Source organism: Diorhabda carinulata, chromosome 8 (genome assembly GCF_026250575.1).
Source record: "Diorhabda carinulata isolate Delta chromosome 8, icDioCari1.1, whole genome shotgun sequence".
Lineage (NCBI taxonomy): Eukaryota > Metazoa > Arthropoda > Insecta > Coleoptera > Chrysomelidae > Diorhabda > Diorhabda carinulata.
The window spans coordinates 23,208,136-23,227,858 of NC_079467.1; the positions used below are offsets into that span (position 1 = coordinate 23,208,136).

At 29.8% G+C, this 19,723-nt stretch overlaps 3 protein-coding genes and 1 long non-coding RNA gene across 5 annotated transcripts in view; 2 read left to right on the forward strand and 2 right to left on the reverse strand.

Annotated features, from left to right (window-relative positions):
* The first annotated feature begins 462 nt into the window (after nucleotides 1–462).
* Nucleotides 463–6,447, forward strand: LOC130896954 (caspase-1-like). Of its 2 annotated transcripts, none has more exons than XM_057805380.1 (5): nucleotides 463–769; nucleotides 825–1,075; nucleotides 2,310–2,459; nucleotides 2,517–2,669; nucleotides 3,632–6,447. In XM_057805380.1, the coding sequence occupies exons 1-5, from the start codon at nucleotides 624–626 to the stop codon at nucleotides 3,865–3,867; spliced, it is 936 nt and encodes a 311-aa protein (XP_057661363.1). In that variant the 5' UTR covers nucleotides 463–623; the 3' UTR covers nucleotides 3,868–6,447. The 2 variants fall into 2 exon arrangements, with proteins under 2 accessions (XP_057661363.1, XP_057661364.1); XM_057805381.1 differs by having other exon boundaries at nucleotides 3,662–6,447.
* Nucleotides 4,925–8,791, reverse strand: LOC130896958 (uncharacterized). The gene is made up of 2 exons (XR_009059637.1): nucleotides 8,503–8,791; nucleotides 4,925–7,378 (listed from the first exon to the last, which is right to left on the reverse strand). It is a non-coding gene; the product is annotated as an uncharacterized LOC130896958 (long non-coding RNA).
* A 577-nt stretch (nucleotides 8,792–9,368) lies between these two features.
* On the forward strand, nucleotides 9,369–10,017 carry LOC130896955 (protein LLP homolog). Its single transcript, XM_057805382.1, has one exon. The coding sequence runs from the start codon at nucleotides 9,501–9,503 to the stop codon at nucleotides 9,948–9,950; it is 450 nt and encodes a 149-aa protein (XP_057661365.1). The 5' UTR covers nucleotides 9,369–9,500; the 3' UTR covers nucleotides 9,951–10,017.
* A 137-nt stretch (nucleotides 10,018–10,154) lies between these two features.
* LOC130896952 (epidermal growth factor-like protein 8) overlaps nucleotides 10,155–19,723 on the reverse strand; it is a 64,920-nt gene continuing 55,351 nt past the window's right edge. The window contains exons 4-9 of the mRNA XM_057805378.1: nucleotides 14,475–14,582; nucleotides 13,355–13,471; nucleotides 12,803–13,024; nucleotides 12,263–12,339; nucleotides 12,022–12,138; nucleotides 10,155–11,876 (exon numbers count right to left, since the gene is read on the reverse strand). Of these exons, the coding sequence (XP_057661361.1) occupies nucleotides 11,739–11,876; nucleotides 12,022–12,138; nucleotides 12,263–12,339; nucleotides 12,803–13,024; nucleotides 13,355–13,471; nucleotides 14,475–14,582 (779 nt within the window). The 3' untranslated portion in view covers nucleotides 10,155–11,738. The remainder of the gene's footprint in view (nucleotides 11,877–12,021; nucleotides 12,139–12,262; nucleotides 12,340–12,802; nucleotides 13,025–13,354; nucleotides 13,472–14,474; nucleotides 14,583–19,723) is intronic.

Sequence of the window (19,723 nt, forward strand, 5' to 3'; positions counted from 1 at the left end):
ACGTCAAAGTCAAAAGCATGGCTAGAGAAATTTGTAGAAGGGATGATTATGGTAGCTTTATATGACGTATATTCATTTTTCAATTGCATTGCATTTAGATAGAAAAATATTTCACAAGCGCAACAACAAATTGTTAAAAATTGAATTATTATAACGAATAACGCCAAATTACATTAAAGCCCAATTTTATTAATAATAATGACAAAGGATGTGAAAATACCCATTTTTGTTTATTCTCACATCAATGCGTTTTAAGACATAACCACTGTGAAATCATCTTAAGAATAATTGAAAATGTATTAGCTAAGGATATTAGACTTAACGGTATTTCAAAAGGCTTCGTCAAAATTTGCCTCTTGAATAGGGGATTAACGAATTTCTAAAACTTGACTGTAGTACTTCTATCATTGGACACTGTTTATCACATGATTTAAATATTATAATCTTATTGGTTACAGGTATATTGTTGAAGTTGGACTTTTAGAATTATGTTGGTAACTGTAGATTATCAGTAATAAGTAGTTTATTTTTGTTTGGAGTACTATCGCTCTTTTTCAAATTCCTTTGTGTGAACTATAATTGTATTAGCGCTTGTTTAACCATTTTTATCATTTAATGTTTACATGAAAATGGATAATAAAGGTACAGATCAAGTGGGTAATGGATTTAGCACAGCTGAAGAGACTTTTGAGGATGCCCAAGATGGTCAGTGTTTTGGCCAAATGAGTAATGGTAAAAGAGATGAACGAGATGCACTAGGAAAACCAGGGTAAAATATTTTCTACTATACATCAATTACGAATACTCATAATCTGTTTTTCAAGTAATGCTACTGGAGAGCTATATGCGAAAATGCCAGTAGCAAAGTATTCAACGCATTATAAAATGAACCACAAGAGGAGAGGTTTAGCTTACATATTTAATCACGAGTTCTTTGAAGTTGGTAGTTTAAAACCAAGAGGCGGTACCAATGAAGACTGCAGAAATCTTAAGGAGTGCCTTATTGCTCTAGGGTTTGATGTGCATGTATTTAAAGATCTAAATTATTCTGATATAGAATTGCATATAAAGAAAGGTAAATAATTAATATATTCCAAACAATCTGATATGAAAATGAACTTTTTATTATTAGCATTATCTTTTTGTTTTTGCAATATTTTTTTATTTTAAAGACAGTTTATTAACTGATAAGGATATGTATTGATAAGGTAGAACAATAATCAATACATTTGTATATAATAGCTATAAATAATTGATAAATTTGTCTAAAACTAAATTGCTAGAACACAATTTTATAAAAATATTTTTTCAAAGTTTATAAAGATCACTAAAATCATTAAATGTTACTGTAAAATTTGTATGGAAAAATTGAAATTACAATTTTTTTATCAAATTTACTATCCAAGTTTGTACTTACTTACATACAGAAATACAAAACTAAGGTTAATAATCAACAATTTATTCCTCAGGCTTATAGAATGTACAGATAGATTACAATTTCTGTAGTTCATAAATATGACTATTGTTTTTAATAGTAATTGGGAGTAAAATAATTTAAAAAAACTCTATGCTTCACGATGTCAAAGGTTTAAACTTGTAAATGAGTTATTAAATTTGAATGATTTCAACATTAAGTTAGATTAGGCAGATATTAAACTTGTTGGAAATGACAAGACAGTCTAGGTAGACTAAATATTTCTGATAAAACGGAAGTACCACTGTGGGTGAATTATTGAGCAGATGATAATAGTTGTACTACAAAGAGGACAAGATCGGTCTTTTCTTCAAGGTTTATATTGTCCTTCAAAAGTAAGTATGTTGATCCAGATACGATCTGTATAGGTATAGATAGCACAAAGCAATATATGGGTGTTGAGCATCTGTACAGCAGTTCTAAAGTAATGCTTAAAACCACTTAAATAATAAATAAACTATAAAAAACCGGTTATTTGACTTTTAACCTTCAATATATCAAAAAGAAGGTAACTCAAACTTGTTTAATCATTTTCACGAAAACGTAAGAAATGAATCATTGGATTCTTCAATTTATCAATGTTTCAGCTTTCATATCTTAAGGCGTTGGCATTAAAGATTTTTCGAGTTTGAACCTTTAATATCTCGAAGCTTAGGTCATTTGAATATTTTAATTATTTTTTCCATACTCCAGGGATTGACTTTATCAGAATCTATGCCATAAAATCACTTATAACACCCAAAGTTTGTGATTTTTCTATGACATTTGAAAAGGTCACATTCTGTACAATTATTTTTGTGTTTCTAATTGTTGGTTATTGTTTTTTTTTTACCAGCTGCTCGTATGGATCATAGTGATAATGACTGCCTTATAATTTCTATTCTATCACATGGAGAATCGGGAATTATTTATGCAAAAGATACGCCATACAAACCTGACCACCTATGGGTGCAATTTACTGCAGATAGGTGTCCTTCTTTAGCAGGTTTGTTTTTTTCATATCTAATCCTATAGTGTTGTTTTTGCTTTAATCGCATTTTAGGTAAACCAAAAATATTTTTCCTGCAAGCCTGTCAAGGTGACAAACTTGATGGAGGCGTCAACCTCTCAAAAACAGAGACTGATGGGGAAATCCATAATACCTACAAAATACCAGTGCAAGCTGATTTTCTCATAGTCTATTCTACAGTAAAGGGTATGTCTTTAACATATTTATTATATCATTTTAACTCCCCATCTTTCACAAACTTATTAAAACAGTTCACACAGAGACTTTTCCAGTACAGTTATTTCCAGGGGCGGATCCAGAGATCTTTCAAAGAGAATATAACTCTGTTTTGATATTCTTTGTAAGTTAAACGAGAAGGTATAAATGAAAAAAAAAATTAGTATTTTAGGGTAGAGTGTTTATTCTGAGCAAATGTGTCAATATTATTTTATAGGTTTGACTCTATGTCAAGATGAATACTTAATAGAGCCTTTCTGTACCATTTTGACTTTGAAGGAAAAATCAGATACAAGTGTTTGTTTTTATTTGAGAAATGGTTTTTTATTTGCAGGCTTTTCTGGATTTCTTTTTGTTCCCATTATTTAATTATTACACTCATTATTTCTGTCAAAACCAATTAACGCAACAAGAACTACAATTATAAGCATCTGTCAACAAAAATCAGCTTGTGCTTGCACAGGTTTAATCTTATCACACGTTTAGTGAATTTTGTTTCTTGCTTCAACTGAGCGGCCTACTAAAATGTTTTTTTTTATATATCTTACTGACTGACCGGAATGGGGGGTTATAGTTTGGGAAAGAAATAGAGTATGTGATAACTTTTATGAAATAATAATACTTATTAATATCATTTATTCTAATTTTTTTTTATATCGTGATGGTTCGCTTGGGGAAGCGACGGCCCCACCTTAAATCCGCTCTTGGTTATTTCAGAAAACATTTTGAAAATAGTGTAATATAGGTATTTGATAATATTACCGATAAAAATTAGAAAAAAATATCTACATCTTTAAATCTCGATAATATAACAAAAGTCCAAAATAATTTGTAATAATTATCCCCAATAATGCATAAATTAAAAACTGTAATTTTCCCTGTTCATATTATTCATAATCATATCATTTTTATCAAATAACATTTTAATTAAGGCTATTACTCTTGGCGTAACACAACCAAAGGATCGTGGTTCATTCAATCCCTGTGCCAAGAATTGAAGACAAAAGCCTTCGAGCTGGATCTGTTGACTATACTTACTTTTGTATCTCAACGTGTAGCGCTAGATTTTGAGAGCAACGTCCCGGACAACATCACTATGCATCGCCAAAAACAAATACCGTGCATTATGAGTATGCTCACTAGATTAATTCAGTTTAAACCAATATAAAAAATAAGATGATTTTGTTATGAAAAAGTTTTATTCTTTATTTGGTTACATGGGGTTGTGTACAATATAAGAATTAAAAAAAATTAATAATAGTATTAATCAATAATGTTTTATATTGACATATACATGGTACTATTATTTTGAAAATTGTGTTATGTTTGCATGTAACGTAACAAATTATTATTTTACTTTTTTTTCCTTTTAATTACATCCATGACTGCCATGACAAGTTTTAATTTCTTGTAACTTTTTATTGTGTAAATATTAATTATAAATAAAACTTTTTCGCAATGAATTCCTTAACGGAGTTTTTTAATGTTGGAATATTTGAATGTTTTGTTATTATAAATCAAATGGAGAAATAATGCTTCTAAATCAGGGATCTGCAGCAAACTATCACTTATTATATTCAATATATAATTTTAGAATTATTTGTTATAATTTTTTATTCTTATTCGCAAAGATTTTACACAAATCATATAAAGTAGGACCGCTTTAAACCCGAACAGTCTATTATAGAAAAGTATTCTGATTATTAAATATTAATTAAAAAAAGGATATTTAATCTATCATATTTCAAAAGCCAACTTCCTTGAAACTCGTTGGTGTTTTCTTTTGGGCATCTTTTATTCTAGGTTAGGAAAAGTGTAGTAAAACATATGAAAAACAAAAGAAATGACCTCTTCAAATTAATTCCAGGATTATATGTTGAAGTATGTCATCATAAGGGTGGCGTTCAGATTAAAGAGATTGCACTGTACTAATATTGTCAATATTAAGAATGGTAAACTTAATTGATTGAAGTTTCACTTGAGAGAATTGAATTCTGATATGTTTATTTTTAATAGAAGCATTGAATCTTAATTTTGATTTTGAACTATTTTATCTGATGTATATGTTTACATAGGTTCCTTTATAAGTACACATATAAATAATTATTATAGTTTTAGGTATTTTTTTTTTTCATTTATAGTACCAAAATAGCTTAATTCCTTTTCTAAAACCAAGTTTCATATGAAATTAGGTATCATACCATCTGGGTAAATGAAAAACTTGATTGCAATTTATAAATCAATTTAATTTGTAATCCAGAATAACAATAAGTGATATTAAAACATGTGTAGTAGAGTGCGATTGAGAATATACGGAGTATCGTTCAGTATGAGATGATTATCACTGCAAAGTAAACTCTGACTAAAATTTTGATATAAATATAAAACTAAATGGTTTCATTTTTATTTTACTTCGATTTTCTATTATATAGATTACATTATACAACAAAGTTAATTCTTAACACTATTTTTTTTTGTTGGTACTAGTAACCTCATTAAAATTATTGTACCAAAAAAATCTTTAGAATCATTGGATCAATTTGGCACAGAATAAACAGTTGATCTGTTGATTTGTTGTCAAATTCATAAATTTCATTTGATAGCTTCCATATGATGATAGATTTAACAGCTTAGTTAAATTTTTTCTGTACATATTTATAGTTTTTTTTAACTTTTTACTTCTTGAAGCTTTTTATATGTTTTTCGTTTTGATAAAGACTGAAATAAGTGGAAACGTCAATTGTTACATATTATTTTCCTATCAAAAGAGACCTAAAATTTGAGACGACTCATCACGAAAAACATATTTATAGTTTAGTTGAGATGCTCTGTATATTTTATCAACTGCTGGTTCAATAGTTTTTTAATATATTAATATTATTTTCTATTTGAGTATATGCTGGAATTAAAACATATTTTTCAGAAAAAAAAAAGTTTATAAATTTAGAATACTTGCCTTGCCTATTGGCTATGTAGAACTGATTATGGTTTATAACTAATATTAGATATAATTGGGGTTTTCAGGTTATTAACTTTATGAAAAATTATCAGATGATGAAGATGAAGAGCCGAAATAAAAAAGGACTAAGTTTCAAAAAATAAAAGATCTGAAATAATCGTGGAACTAGCCATCTGCTTCCTAGGCGTTAACATCAGTTGATTTCATATCCAGCAGGCTCATCTACTAGTCCTTTGAAAATTGCTTCTTATTTAGTTAAACATCTGAGTTGTTTCTAAACAACTTTCAAGTTTCTTTCAAATCTCACTGTACAACAGAGAACAACTGCAGTTAATGATCGGCTTTCTGTTAGTACTTTTCTAAGGAAAATCAACACAACCCCACCACAACTTTATATTTCAGTTGTAGCATTTACAAAAATATTGTTTTTAAAATGACACTTAGTACCTTTTTTATTTACACTCTTCAGCTTATGTTTGCAAAAACCAATGAAAAGGATTTAGATTAACTGCCATTATCTTAGTAGTAATTTTATTATTTCAAAAGATGTGTGATGGATTTATTTTGTCTGCGTTAGCATACATTTTAATCACATAGGTTGAAAGTTAGTAAAGAATCAAATTTGTGATTTAGTAAGGGCTTGTAGGATACCAAAATTGATTCCTATTATGGTGATTTTTTTATAGAAATTAATAGATTTTGTATTTTATAATTCTGAAAACTGTTTGGCAATTATGACATTATAGCTAAATTGTAAAATATGTTCAATATAATTTTTTAGCGGTTTAATTGTTTGTCGAAAGACTGCTTTGGTTGAATGTTTCCATTCCTTCCTGTCCCCTGCCCATCTCTTTATTTCATCTAGGGTTATTATTTATCCCCTATTTCCCTTACATATTTGAATCTGACCTCATCAAATTTATATGTTCTCTGTCCCAAAGTCATTTTTTACAATACTATACAAAATTAACAAGAAAATAATGTAGAATGTTTTGAAAACTTGAAAACTATTCATAGATAATTTCTGATAATAGAGATTTTGTAAAAAAAGTATACAAAGAATCTTCATTTTCCTTCTACATTTTCAGTTATTGGAAGAGGATTCTGTTCAATATTTCCATTCCTTCTTGTTTTCTGCCAATCTCTCCATTTCATCTAGGGCAACTGTTTTCTATTTCCTCTCTCCCTTATTAGATCACAATCTGAAATGTAGTAGTTTTCTGTTCCTTTAGGTTCACTAACAAAGCCTGTATGTGTTTTTAAAAACCTGGACAAAATAAATTTGAAAATATAATGTAGAATGTTTTTTGGTGCAATGTGATAACCTGCGAGAATATTTTTTATGCTGAAAAAAGTGGAAACTATTCACAGATAATAATTTTTGAGAATCGGGCAAAAAATTACAAATAATTTTGAAAACAGCAACAAAATACAAATTAGTAGATCTGTGTTATTTATTTTAAAGTTATTCGATTCATTAACTTGTTTCGTTTGCCTTTACTCTTCCATAGAAAAATGTAGTAGGTCCCTTTAAACAATTTCTGTAATGAGTTTGGATTTTTTTCTGGAATTTTTAGTGTAACAAATCTATTCTTCCCGAAAACCTCTGATGCTGTTCCTCTTTAATAAGATACCTCTAGATCTTCCGTTGAGTTTTAAATTATTCTTCCTGTATGTTTCTTAGGTTTGCATACTTTATTCCAATAAGTAGTATTATTATCTATAAACGAAATAACATATCAAATTTGTCTTTCTTAGACATCACTATACATGTTTCGATTATATTTTGCTGACATATGTGCTTATTACAAAACTGTGAAAGTTTTCACTTATATGCGCGCATTTTATATATATATTTACATGTTTTATATATTATATACGTACAATAGAATAAGGTATTTACCTTTTTAAAACATATTATTACTTTTGGAAAAACAATTTTAATAATTATATTTTTGGATACATTTAGTACCAACTGATTGGTTTTCACTGGTCGCTATATTTGATATGAAATTTATTGTATTTTATTGAATGTTTTAAAACCAATTGATTTATGCTAGTTTTTTGTACTTATTTTAAATGATTTAGCCAGATACTTGCTCATTTTCCAAATAATAAAATTATAAAAAAATGACAGTGTTTCCTTTAATTCCTGACAAAACTTTTTTTTGAAGATTCACTATAAAACCCATCACCTAATGCCATACTAGAATGTTTGGTATAGGCTCATAGATTTAATATTAAAGATGGAGAGATTTATGTAAGTGGCATAGTACTATTGAAGCAGAGAGACACATCATCCGATATTCAAATCAAAACTTGTCATAGGGTTAAAGTTAAAGATAGTGAGAGCCAGGTTTGAGAGGGCACGAATTGCTGATTTATTTTGATTGCATTGCCATAAAATCGAAGTTTCTAGTGGTTAGAACAGCAAAGGAGAAAAACAAATTTTGATTTTAATTAAGCAACCTCAGAAAAAAGCTGATCTACATCAAAATTGTGGCAACTGTGTTAATAAAGCCGCGTTTTCTAGAGAAAATTTCGTACTTTTTCGAGCAGCAACTCTTTAAGAAGCCACTTCGAAATAATAAGGTCTAAAACCAACAAGTAACTTCACAAATCACACAGATAATTTGGCAAAAGCATTTGTTTACCCCACGGCGTTTTTTACCCATTTTTAAATAGGCATCAGCTGTTTTTGACAATTCGTTAGATTGCTCAAAAGCGATTAGAGAGGCAAAGCGACGCTCTTTCTCTCTTCAAATAATACATATTAAATCTATGTACTGAAATAAAAAGTGATAAACCGATGTACGTTTTCTCACTAGGATCAGTTGGACTCACTTGAACCAACTCCGATTCCTCGCATTCTCTAGATGTAATATTAATTATATGATCGTATGGTGTCGCTCCATGATTTCGTACATTTTCCAAACAACAGTAAACGGGATCCGGATTACTTTTCGTATATTCAGATCATGATGGGGTTAACCCACTCTTACGTCGCATTCAGCGGACGAAGCCGTTGTGCAAATGTTGTAGAACCCTAACGGGATCGTTCGGTGATACATACACTACAAACACGTTTTGGGGCGAACATCATGTTTCGGAATGCTTTTAATTTGTGATAGGTAGTGGTAGCGGGAGAGAAATTTGTTAATTAGAATGTGTTCTGTGATTAAACGTCAAGTTGTAACCTTTCTTAGAATAAATATAATTGAATTCGTTTATGAAGATAAGAAACATTTTTATATACATATAAAAGTAGGTGTCTTGACTGCGATCGTTCAATATTTTCATAGTTTACGAAAATTTCTTATAGTTTGATGGCTTAATTTCAGCAACAAAGAACATATATAATATGTCAAATTATATAAAGCAACGTATCGATACTACTAATCGATAGATTTATATCTGAATACGAAATTGAAGTAACATTTATATCGGGTATATAATCTTAGATTTATATTACTTCGACTTGCTTTAATAACTACGTATATATTAAAATATATTTTTGTATAGAACACAAAATTTATTAGGTGGTTGAAACAGAAAATTAAGTTATAATAGAGAAACCCGCATAATGGTATTGCTACCTTTGACAATCAGCGATGCTACAACGTAAAAAGTGTTGCATAAATAGAATAATCGAAAAGTTTCAGGAATCGAAATTTAATTATCGATATGTTTCGAATATTACCTACAATCTCTCAAATTTTTAGGTTAAAATCAATGTGCTCATGTTTGCAAATAACAAAAAGTTTTCCGTTTTGATTCACGTAAATATTTGCTTGTGTGAACTTTCGTGCTAACATTATCAAAAATTACATTTCACTTTCAACATGGCGAAGAGTTTAAGAAGTAAATGGAAGAGAAAAATGCGTCAAGTTAAACGCGAAAGATATGGCAAAAAAGAGCTGGAAAGATTGAAGAAAACTCTAGGTATTGAAGATACTCAAGGACAAGGAGCATCAAATACTGTTGATGTTAATATGTCCGAATTGTCAGAGGTTATTAATTTTACTACAGCTGAAGAAATAAAGAAAAAGAATCAAGAGAATCAAAACGAAAGAGATGTAATGGATCAGAGTACAGTAGATGATTTGAAAAAATTTAATTCTAAAACCTTGATGAACGACAACGGGGCTTATCCAATTTGGGTACACCCACGTAAGATTAGGAAATGTAAAAAATCGAATAAAGATAAACGGAAAAGTAAGAAAACCAACAAAGGCAGAATTATTAAGAAAATAAAGAAAGGAATAATCGAGAAAACTATTACAAAATCTTAAGTTTGTAGATTCTAATGATGTGTTAATATTTTATATTAGTTCAATAAATAGAAAATTCAAACTATGATTTTTTGTACAGAATATTTTCTACACATTTAATAAGTATACCTACAGATCTTTCTGCTCAGTGTAACAATAAAGTTTTATTGATCTTTTATTCAATTCGATTTGATACAGGTTTATGGGTAAAAAGAAATAAAATCACAACTTATTATAAAATTTATTTAAAAATCAAATATTACAGTGGCAGTAGGTATAATAAGTATTAAAATGGGTATACATAACTACAAGACGCGTAATCAAATGTATTCAAGAATTTGAAGGATTTTTAAGCAAACTTAAGGGACTGTTTGCAAGAAGTACAGATCTATAGAACTGATTCAATATTTCAAATTTTGTGTTAACTAACAATTTAGTTAATTGATTTGAAAAATACTAAAAAATTAAATTATAATGCATTAAAATTTATTGTATTAACGATTGTTAACATGTTCCCTATCTCAAAAGTATACAATTATATCATTGAAAGGCCAGAAATTGGTCATAAAAGGTCAGTTGGTCTTATTGATTTGTCATCCGTAGAAAATTTAATTTAAGGGTAAAAGTTTTTCAACTTACATAAATATTTGGATAGTTCAATTTGATATTAAAAAAAATATAATAAGTTACCAAGTTAAGGTTTCGGTAGGTACTAGTAGCGCTATGCTATGCGACCATAGTTTACGAAAATTTCTTATAGTTTGATGGCCTAATTTCAGCAACAAAGAATATACTCACTTTGTCAAATTATTTAAAGCAAGGAATTGATATATTTAAATCCGAATAGGAAATTGAGTAACATTCATATTATTTCGACTTGCTTTAATAACTACGTATATTCAAAATATTCTTATATATAACACAGTATTTATTAGGCGATTGAAACAGAAAATTAAGTTAAAATAGGGAGACCTACATTACGGTACTACACTTATAAGTGTTGTATAACTACTATAATCGAAAAGTTTCAGGAATCGAAATTTAATTATCGATATGTTTCGAATATTGCTTGTAATATATCTTACATTAAAGTAGGGAGGGTAGAGGTAAGGAGAACCATCTCTGTGCTACAGAGTGTCCATAAAATTCTTTACGTTAGGGAGGCGCTACTATCGCATGAATGTAAATTTTAAAATAAAGCGCTAGAAATTCAAGAATAAGAACAGAGAAAGAAAGAAGTGATAATTGGCACTTTCTTTCTAGAAATTCAGAATAATTAATTAACATTCAGCATTATCTCAAAGTAGCTTTACTAGGTTATTTTGTACTACTCTCCTAATGAAATATACTATATTATAGGGGTTGAAAAACATGTTAACTTGTCGTTAGTCATCTCACAATTTTATTTTTCATAAATCACCCACAGTTTTATTATTTCTGTTGATATTATTGTCTAATTTTATTTATTATTTCAGTAGGTATGTATCCTATATGTACTTATATAAAAATATCACTGGACAAGGATAATTATAAGGAAAACTTTTAAATTCAAACAGATTCGAATGAAATATTGTCAATTTAAGTTTTTTTCCATTTATGATGGTATATAAATGCTGTTTACTATTAATTAAGTTAAGACAAATTATATAATTTTTACTAAGTACTGGTAGATTCATATTGTAACGAGGCTTCTCAAAATATAAGTAAGGTTCAAAAAATATTTTGAATTTAAAATATTTCCTCTAACTTAACTAAAGATTTACATATACACAGAGTATTTTCTAGCTTAAAATAATCAGTCAGAACTTCTCACATACATATTTTGTTGTAAAAAGCACATTTTTTCATCCTGTCATATTTCAACATTAGTTCGTCTACTTTTTCAGCTTTCTTCTCTATCGTGGTTAATTTATTTTTGAACACATACATATCGTTTTTGTAATTCTCCTAAAAATAAAATTTGAATACAAATAAGCAGCAAAAAGAAAGAGATGGATTTGTAATTAAATAACAACGTCGTACATATAGATCGAAGTATACCTAAATATGATTTTATACATATTTTATTCCAGTTCAATATCTATATACTCACTACATCATTGATTTTGTTCTTCAAACTGCTTATATCTTGAGAAATCGAATTCATATCTCGGTATAAGTGTTGCAAATCATCTTTTGATACATCGTTTTTGTGACTTTCATCCATCATCTAAAAGATAAATGTTTACAATAATATTTGATGTAAATAAAATTTATTTAACTTAATACAGACCCAGTCTCCATTTCTTATCAGTTTGTATTATATTTGTTATAAATTAGAGCAGTTGACTTACGGTTTCGAGTTTCAATAGCCTCTTATCCAGTATTTCGAATTCTAAATCTTTAGCTTCCAAACCGACATCTCCATCATCTAAAAAAATTTTTTAAATCTAATCTAATTTTTTCAGTGATGTTTTCATTATAGTTCGATCCATAAAACGCCTTATGCTACTTGGTAGAAAGGGTAGCATTAGCAACAAGTATATTTATGAGCAAGTTATGTTAGAACTCGCCCACTGATGAATTCTTTTGAAAAGAAAAGCTACAAGATATTCCCTGAACTGCGAACATAATTAATCAGTCGATACTGGAAGAGTCAAGTGTGACCACTAGATTGTCATTATTACTCATGAAGAAATTGTTGCAATTGGACATGTAGATAGAAGACGAGATGACAAGTGACAGAACAACCTTTTCACGTATCGTTACATCAGGCTAAAGATGGGGAAACATGGAAGGATACAATAAAAAAAAAAGAATAGAAACATTCCAAAGAGGTAACAGCCCCAATGACTGAGGGAACGATCAGGGAGAGATATTTATGATGATAATACCTTCTTTCCTGCAGCTCTGTCCATCCGTCTGCAGTATAAAATCCTCTTTACATTGACAGTTATAACTACCAGGTGTATTATAACATATTTGATCGCAAGGTTTTTGTTCTCTACATTCATCTATATCAATTTCACATCGTTTTCCTGTAAATCCCCTTGTGCAGAGACATAATTCATGTCGTATGCAAATTCCTCCATTTTCGCAACCGTTTGTACAATAAGCTAAAAAATATAATCAATGTTATTGGTTATTTCAATACTAGGTCAAATTAACTGATTTTGATTCTTGTACTATAAACAAAGAATTTTTTTATTAGGCAGCTTTATAGTGAATGAAGCATTTTGTGAAGTTATTTTTCTTCCACATGTTACTTGTGTATATTCTATGGTAATCTCAATTAGAAAAATGGCTTATATTATTGATAAATTTTTCAAAAAACATTGAAAATTTACTATAAACATCATAGATTTAGATACTTCATTATTAATATTTTAGATCCGGCAAAGTTTACTTCTTTATATAAAAATGTGGAAATTGTAAGAAAAACTTACGTTTATTCAAATTAATTTCACATTGGGGACCATCGAAACCTTTTGGACAATTACATATATCTATTGAATCTCTTTTTAAGCATTGCCCTCCGTTGAAACAATGTTTTCGGCAGTCAGCTGGAACATTAACATTAATTAATTTTATCAGAGAAGTCTTCACAAGTATTGATGAGTCTTCGTAAATGTATATTTTTGAATTCTATCATTTGACGTGTGACTGTTCACTCCGTCTCGTCGAAGCCAAGTTTTAGAATTCAGTATCATTCAACTTTCAAGTTCCGTAGAATATTACACATACTTCAGAACTATGCAGTGATTTTTGGTGCTTAGGTTTAGGATTCTCACTATTCGTATCAATGATTTACAAATACATTGATATGGAAATGGGAAGGATATTGTGAAAAGTAGAAAATCGATTAAGCATTTTATTAGCAAATACAATCTCTGAAGCTCCATAACTGTAAGGTGGAATATGTACGTAGCTCATGAAAAACTACCTGTTTAGATCAGTAACGATATGCAGTTGCTGTTCATCAACATCTTTTTCAGGTATATTACCAAGTTTAAGTGTAGCTTGGTTATCAGCTAGACCCTACAGACTGGATGTTGGTCTGCCGAACACAATTTTTTGCAACTGCAAAAAGGGATGCAAAAAAGTCGGACTGTTTTGTTCTCTGGCATTTACACATTTATTTTAAACAATTTTACTGATTTTCATCTTGGTGGGCATTTATGTAACCTCGAATGTCTAAATTGACTGGACTATAAACCTACAATTACGTTTTTTATTGCATTTTTTGTAAAATAATACAATATAAAATGAAGTCCCTGTTATTTTATTAAAAGTGAAAAAATTTGCTGTAAAACATATGCTTAAAATCAATTGATTAAAATAGCCATTTCTGGTGTTATTTTGTGGAATTTGATCCTTTTACGCCTGGTTTTTGCAGCAATTTGCGCTATTAAATTCGATAACATTGTCTAATAGATAATTTTATCAAGTTAATAAATTAGAAAGGACTCCAGAGCTCTATGCAAAGATGAAAAGGAATAATTAAAAATTATTGAACTGGATAAATATAAAGGCCAACAGTTCTGGTGAATTTTGCATAATACTTACGGTTATTAACAATAATTTCGCATTGTAGTCCTGCAAATCCTTTTGGACACGCACATTTTTCTGGTTTTACGCATTTACCACCATTTAGACAAGGTTTGCTACATGTTGCTAAAAAGGAAATACATATTAACTGAATATAAACATAAACTCAGATTATTTTCACTTGAAACGTCATAACTCAGTTCAATGCGCGTTCCTTTTTAGTCTCACAAGTGAGAACTAACTGTGTTTTACCCGCAATCTGCTCAAGTTTGAGACCTTGTGCTTTGTGAACTCAGATTGAAAGTGAGGTTGAGGACAAGCAAGTAATCACATAATATTAAATTATTACAAACAGTAATGGATGTGAATACTATTATAAATAAATATTATTTTAGTTATGTCGTTTCTTTTGCTGTGGGTATCTGAGTATAAGATACATAACTGAGTGTCTTAGATCACTTGAATGTAAATTAAAAGCAGCTGATATTCATACATAACATAACCTCAATTTTGTTTACCCGTAGAAAGATACTTTTGGATTTACATAAATTTTTTTTAGATACAATGCAAGATCTTTCCATAAGTGGATGCTTATTAACATTTTTTGAAAACAATATCACTAAATCTACACTAGGAGTAAGACTCGACTTACAATTAATTTCAAAGATTATACAGTTTACATTTTGACTATTTTGAAATGAAGGAGAGACTACACCAACAAGGATATTCATAAAGCATGATATTCCATAAAATCGGAACTAAGTCATCAAAACCGTGGAATTTTGGGTACAATTATTTCGATTTTATGTTGACACAAATATTTTTCTTTTCATAAACGTATACTTTTTTCAATTGTCACTATTATAAATATATTAGTAGCAAGAGTGCATCTGAAAGGGTAATGACGCAGGTGAAGATGACGTTGTCAACTATTGTTGTGATTTGCCAGCTAGATATGAGAGTTTTCATAGTGGGATTGTGGCGAAAATGAATACCATAGTGTACTAAATCTAATATATTACCGAATCCCACTACAAAAACTGTATATATATATATATATATATATATATATATATATATATATATATATTGTGGAAGTTGTATTTAATAATTATTTTCCTGCAATCTACCACAACGAAGTATTTCTCCAAATAAAGTCCAATTTTTATCAGGTGAAGTAAATCTGACACTCAATATTGTACGTTAAAACAAAATCTATAACTTTGTACTGGGTTATTGACCCAGAGTTGGGATCCAGTCATCGTTTTTGGGGATGTATTTAATAATATTATTATTATGGTCGGCGTAGCATATGAAAAAAGTCGTTTAATTTTTTACCTGTTGTTTAAATTCATAAATCCAATATATAGGTAAATGGATCTCATACTACTGCACGTATTTTACGTATAATTTTAAAGAAATAAACATGATTATCCTCCTCAGCTGGTTTATATGCATCATGTCAAAATAATAGATATTAATCGTCCACTCACTAATTTATTTTCTTCATATCATAACTGAGTTTTAAAGCATTACCGTGCATAAAACAGATTTACAGCATGTATCAAATTCATCCATCATTTTATTGTTGGCATAAAAATATGGTGATGCGGATAACATTTTTTACTCCAGTGAAATTATAAAAAAAAGTGACCGGTGGTAAAAACTGTTCGCCTGGTTATATCTGGGCCTATAAATTCGGTCTTATTCACTCGATTCTTTTTATTATTCTCTCCATAGTTAGAGTTACCTTGTTGTTTAGCCTTATTAATAGTAATTGTAAATATTCAATTTATTTTTACTATAGAACAAGATTAATTGAAAAAACTAAAACATTCTTCCGTGTCGTTGTCTCACCCACCTGATGACACATCCACTTACAGCAGTACTGACAACTTAGATAAAAAAAGTGAATACCAACCTAATTTTAGATTGTATAAAAACATGTAGTTTTTCTTTACAATATCTTTTTTAATTTCCAAGTTTCACTTGTGAAAGACAGGATTTTTCTTGAGGTAAAGTAGGAATATTGAATTGTAATCTTCTTTTTTGACTTATTTATTAACTTTTGAAAACTGAGATTCTGATTTGTGTATTCATTGGCTCAGGAATATATATTTCTATACATTTTCCAGTGTTTTATTTAAAATATTTATATTTTGGTGGTCTACCATTCTTCTACATTTGATTCTTTGCTTGTAGTGTTCCGTCTCATTAATTTTTGTTTTGTTAGACGATTTCACTGTTTCACTTGATGGACCAGCTTGTCAGTATTATTTGACTTCCTATTGATTCTCTAGAGTCAGACAAGTGTTTTTAAAATTTAATCATAATTTCATTTTTTTTGGTCGTACTTGTTTTTTTGATCTGGAATGTTTGTCTCTATTGGAATTGTTTCAAATTATAAGAAAAATTACTTTCTAGAAAGGATAACAAGATCTGTTATATATAAGAGTTTGTATTGATCGAGAAAGGACTATTGAAAAAAGGTTTTCTCCTGTCACGAACAAAGTATAACAATGGCAAAAAGTTTTTCCATTTGGAACCTCATATATTTACCTTTTTTAACTTTCGACAGTATTGCTCGCTTAATGCTATCGGACTAAATCATCTTCGTATTAAAAAGTAACAAGTGGAGCCCGCCTTCAGCGACAAAAAGAATAAGTAGTCAGTATCGAATAATATCGGGGAGTTTTTGCCGAAATCTTTTTTTTATGAAACCCGAAGCTAAGTAAATCATCTTGTAGTATGGTGTGTCTGTCTTTAGGCGGCCGCAAGTGATTTGTAGACTAATAAAGTCAGTGGCGTGGAGTGCATTGAAAGGAAATGACAAATTTTCCCGATGAATTGTTTTTTTACTTTGTCTAGTGATAACTTCATTCATATTCTGAATCAAATGTTTAGTACAATTGAATTAGGGTTTAACACAAGCTCGTGAATCTTCTAGTCTCGATCTCGATTTGGTTCTCCGAACAAGACGAGATTTTGACAACAGTTTAGTGTGAGGTCTCGTAATCAAGTTAGTTATGGCATTGAAATTCGTCAATTAAGTATCTACCTGATGAAATTCAGGTTCTATTGGATTTGGCAGCATCTGCAGATAATTCTCACAAGTTGAATTAGTCTCTAAAAAAACAGGTGCAACTCTATGATTTCCTACGATATCTACTCAAACATCAACTTCTCGGGAAACTACGAATTTGCACCTCTCCACCATTTGAAATTTTGTAAATCTCCATTCAGTAAATTCGAGAATAAAACAAATTGCTTCGGAATAGCCTGAGTGTTGGTTAATCTTTATATACATATTAAAAAAATTGATGATTTCCATTCCGAGTCCTTCCAGGCGTTCTACCCAACCGATTTGCTTAATTTTTTTTTTTTAATGAAAGGTATTGATGCACAGATCAGCCATCCACCATCAGATTTCATCTAATTTCCACCATTCTCAAGTTATACTCAAATGCGATTTACTTGTGGGAGTTTTTCACATACACACGTTCTATCCGCAATATCTCAGGTTCTATTCAAGATAGAAACTTCGTTTTGGTTTAAGAACACTCGCTGAAAAACCTTCTTTCTTTTGAGTTTTTGAACGCTTAAATCGGTTTAGTTGGAGAGGAGCTAGGCGCGGACATTCAATGCGGAGTTATGGATTTTTGTAGGTTTTTGGCAATTTTTCTACATTCAAAGATCTATATCTCAGGTTCTAATATAGCTACAGAGTTCGTTTTGGTTTAAGAACACTCGCTGAAAAACCTTCTTCCTTTTGAGTTTTTGAACACTTAAATCGGTTGAGTTGGAGAGGAGCTAGGCGCGGACATTCAAGGTGGAGTTATGGATTTTTGTAGCTTTTTGGCAATTTTTCTACATTCAAAGATCTATATCTCAGGTTCTAATATAGCTACAGAGTTCGTTTTGGTTTAAGAACACTCGCTGAAAAACCTTCTTTCTTTTGAGTTTCTGAACACTTAAATCGGTTGAGTTTAATTAACACATCTTCCAGTTCGAAAATTCCAATATCTTATAATCTTCGGTCTCACACTTTTAAGAAATTTATTTTAATCGATGTGGAACTATAAATAATAGAAGATTTTTTTGAAATTTTTTGGAATACTGTTAAGTCAAAAATAAATGATTCTAACTGTCAAAGCATGTCAAAGCTCAAAGGTTTTCGGAATCGGGAAGCGAGTTCACAAATATCAATTTTGGATGATCGGAAAATCAACTTTATAACAATTAATATGAAGATCTGATTTCGGTAAACTTAAATCACACAGTTAGAGCCGAATTAACTTGAGCATGCGCGCCGCAACTGTCGCACCAGGGGTTCATTACTGATAAACAACAATTCGGATCCACGTATCTCCAAAATTGACTATTTTTCTAAAAAACATGAAGAGAGAGTGAGAATTTTCTCGTTCTAAATACGTGGATCGAATTTCTCAATTTCTTCCACGTTATTGACGAAATACCAGTGGTAACGGTGGTTTTTCCATTTTCCATGGCTGCTCGCTTTTTAAAATTTTCTTCAAAAACCACTTGTGTGTCAAAAATCACTACTTTTGGTTTTGATGTAATGTTTTTAGTAAAATTTTGGCTACAGCGCTTGGACTAGTATTAAGGTGCATTAAGAAACTTTTTGAGCAAGTAGTACTAATTTCAAAAATTCCCCTCGTACATAGTGATGAAGGTAAATATTTATTTCTTGTACAATTAGATATGGACTATTCATTTTACAGAGATCAAAGGTTCCTGTAGTTAATACTACTAATAGTAAATTCAGTTTTTGTTAGTTATCTAGCCGAGTGCAATAATCAAATTTATTGACTTGTTTTAATAGTGACCAAGTATGTAATTTCTATTCAAATTTTATTATAGTATAAAGTTTTAATTGCACAACGAAGGAAGTTGTTTGGTTTATGAAACACATGAACGCATCGAAACAGAGTATTCCACTAAAGTTGTCATTTAGTTGACGAAAGAAAAACAAAAAATTGTTATGTATACGTTGTACACAATTGACGAATTAGAACAATATTATCTACAACTCGTAAATTTATCCATATTATTTCGATCACTATACGTAGCGTACTACACAGAACCCGTTTTGGGTAAATTAGCAATTCCCGTAACACGATTTGACAACAAAGATTGTTGCGTAACGCTAAAGAGGCTCGAAGCAAAGCAAAGCATCCACATAACACACCAGATTTGTTCTGTGAACGCCTCTATGATAGATATACGAGAAATTTTTGAGGCTGGTT

What these genes read in the sequence shown, in the direction of transcription:
- LOC130896954 (XM_057805380.1), top strand. Translation starts at nt 624, where the DNA reads ATGAAAATGGATAATAAAGGTACAGATCAAGTGGGTAATGGATTTAGC. An exon ending in AGAATTGCATATAAAGAAAG is followed by an intron (nt 1,076 to 2,309) that starts GTAAATAATTAA and finishes TTTTTTTACCAG; the next exon opens with CTGCTCGTATGGATCATAGT. An exon ending in AGTCTATTCTACAGTAAAGG is followed by an intron (nt 2,670 to 3,631) that starts GTATGTCTTTAA and finishes ATTTTAATTAAG; the next exon opens with GCTATTACTCTTGGCGTAAC.
- LOC130896955 (XM_057805382.1), top strand. Translation starts at nt 9,501, where the DNA reads ATGGCGAAGAGTTTAAGAAGTAAATGGAAGAGAAAAATGCGTCAAGTT.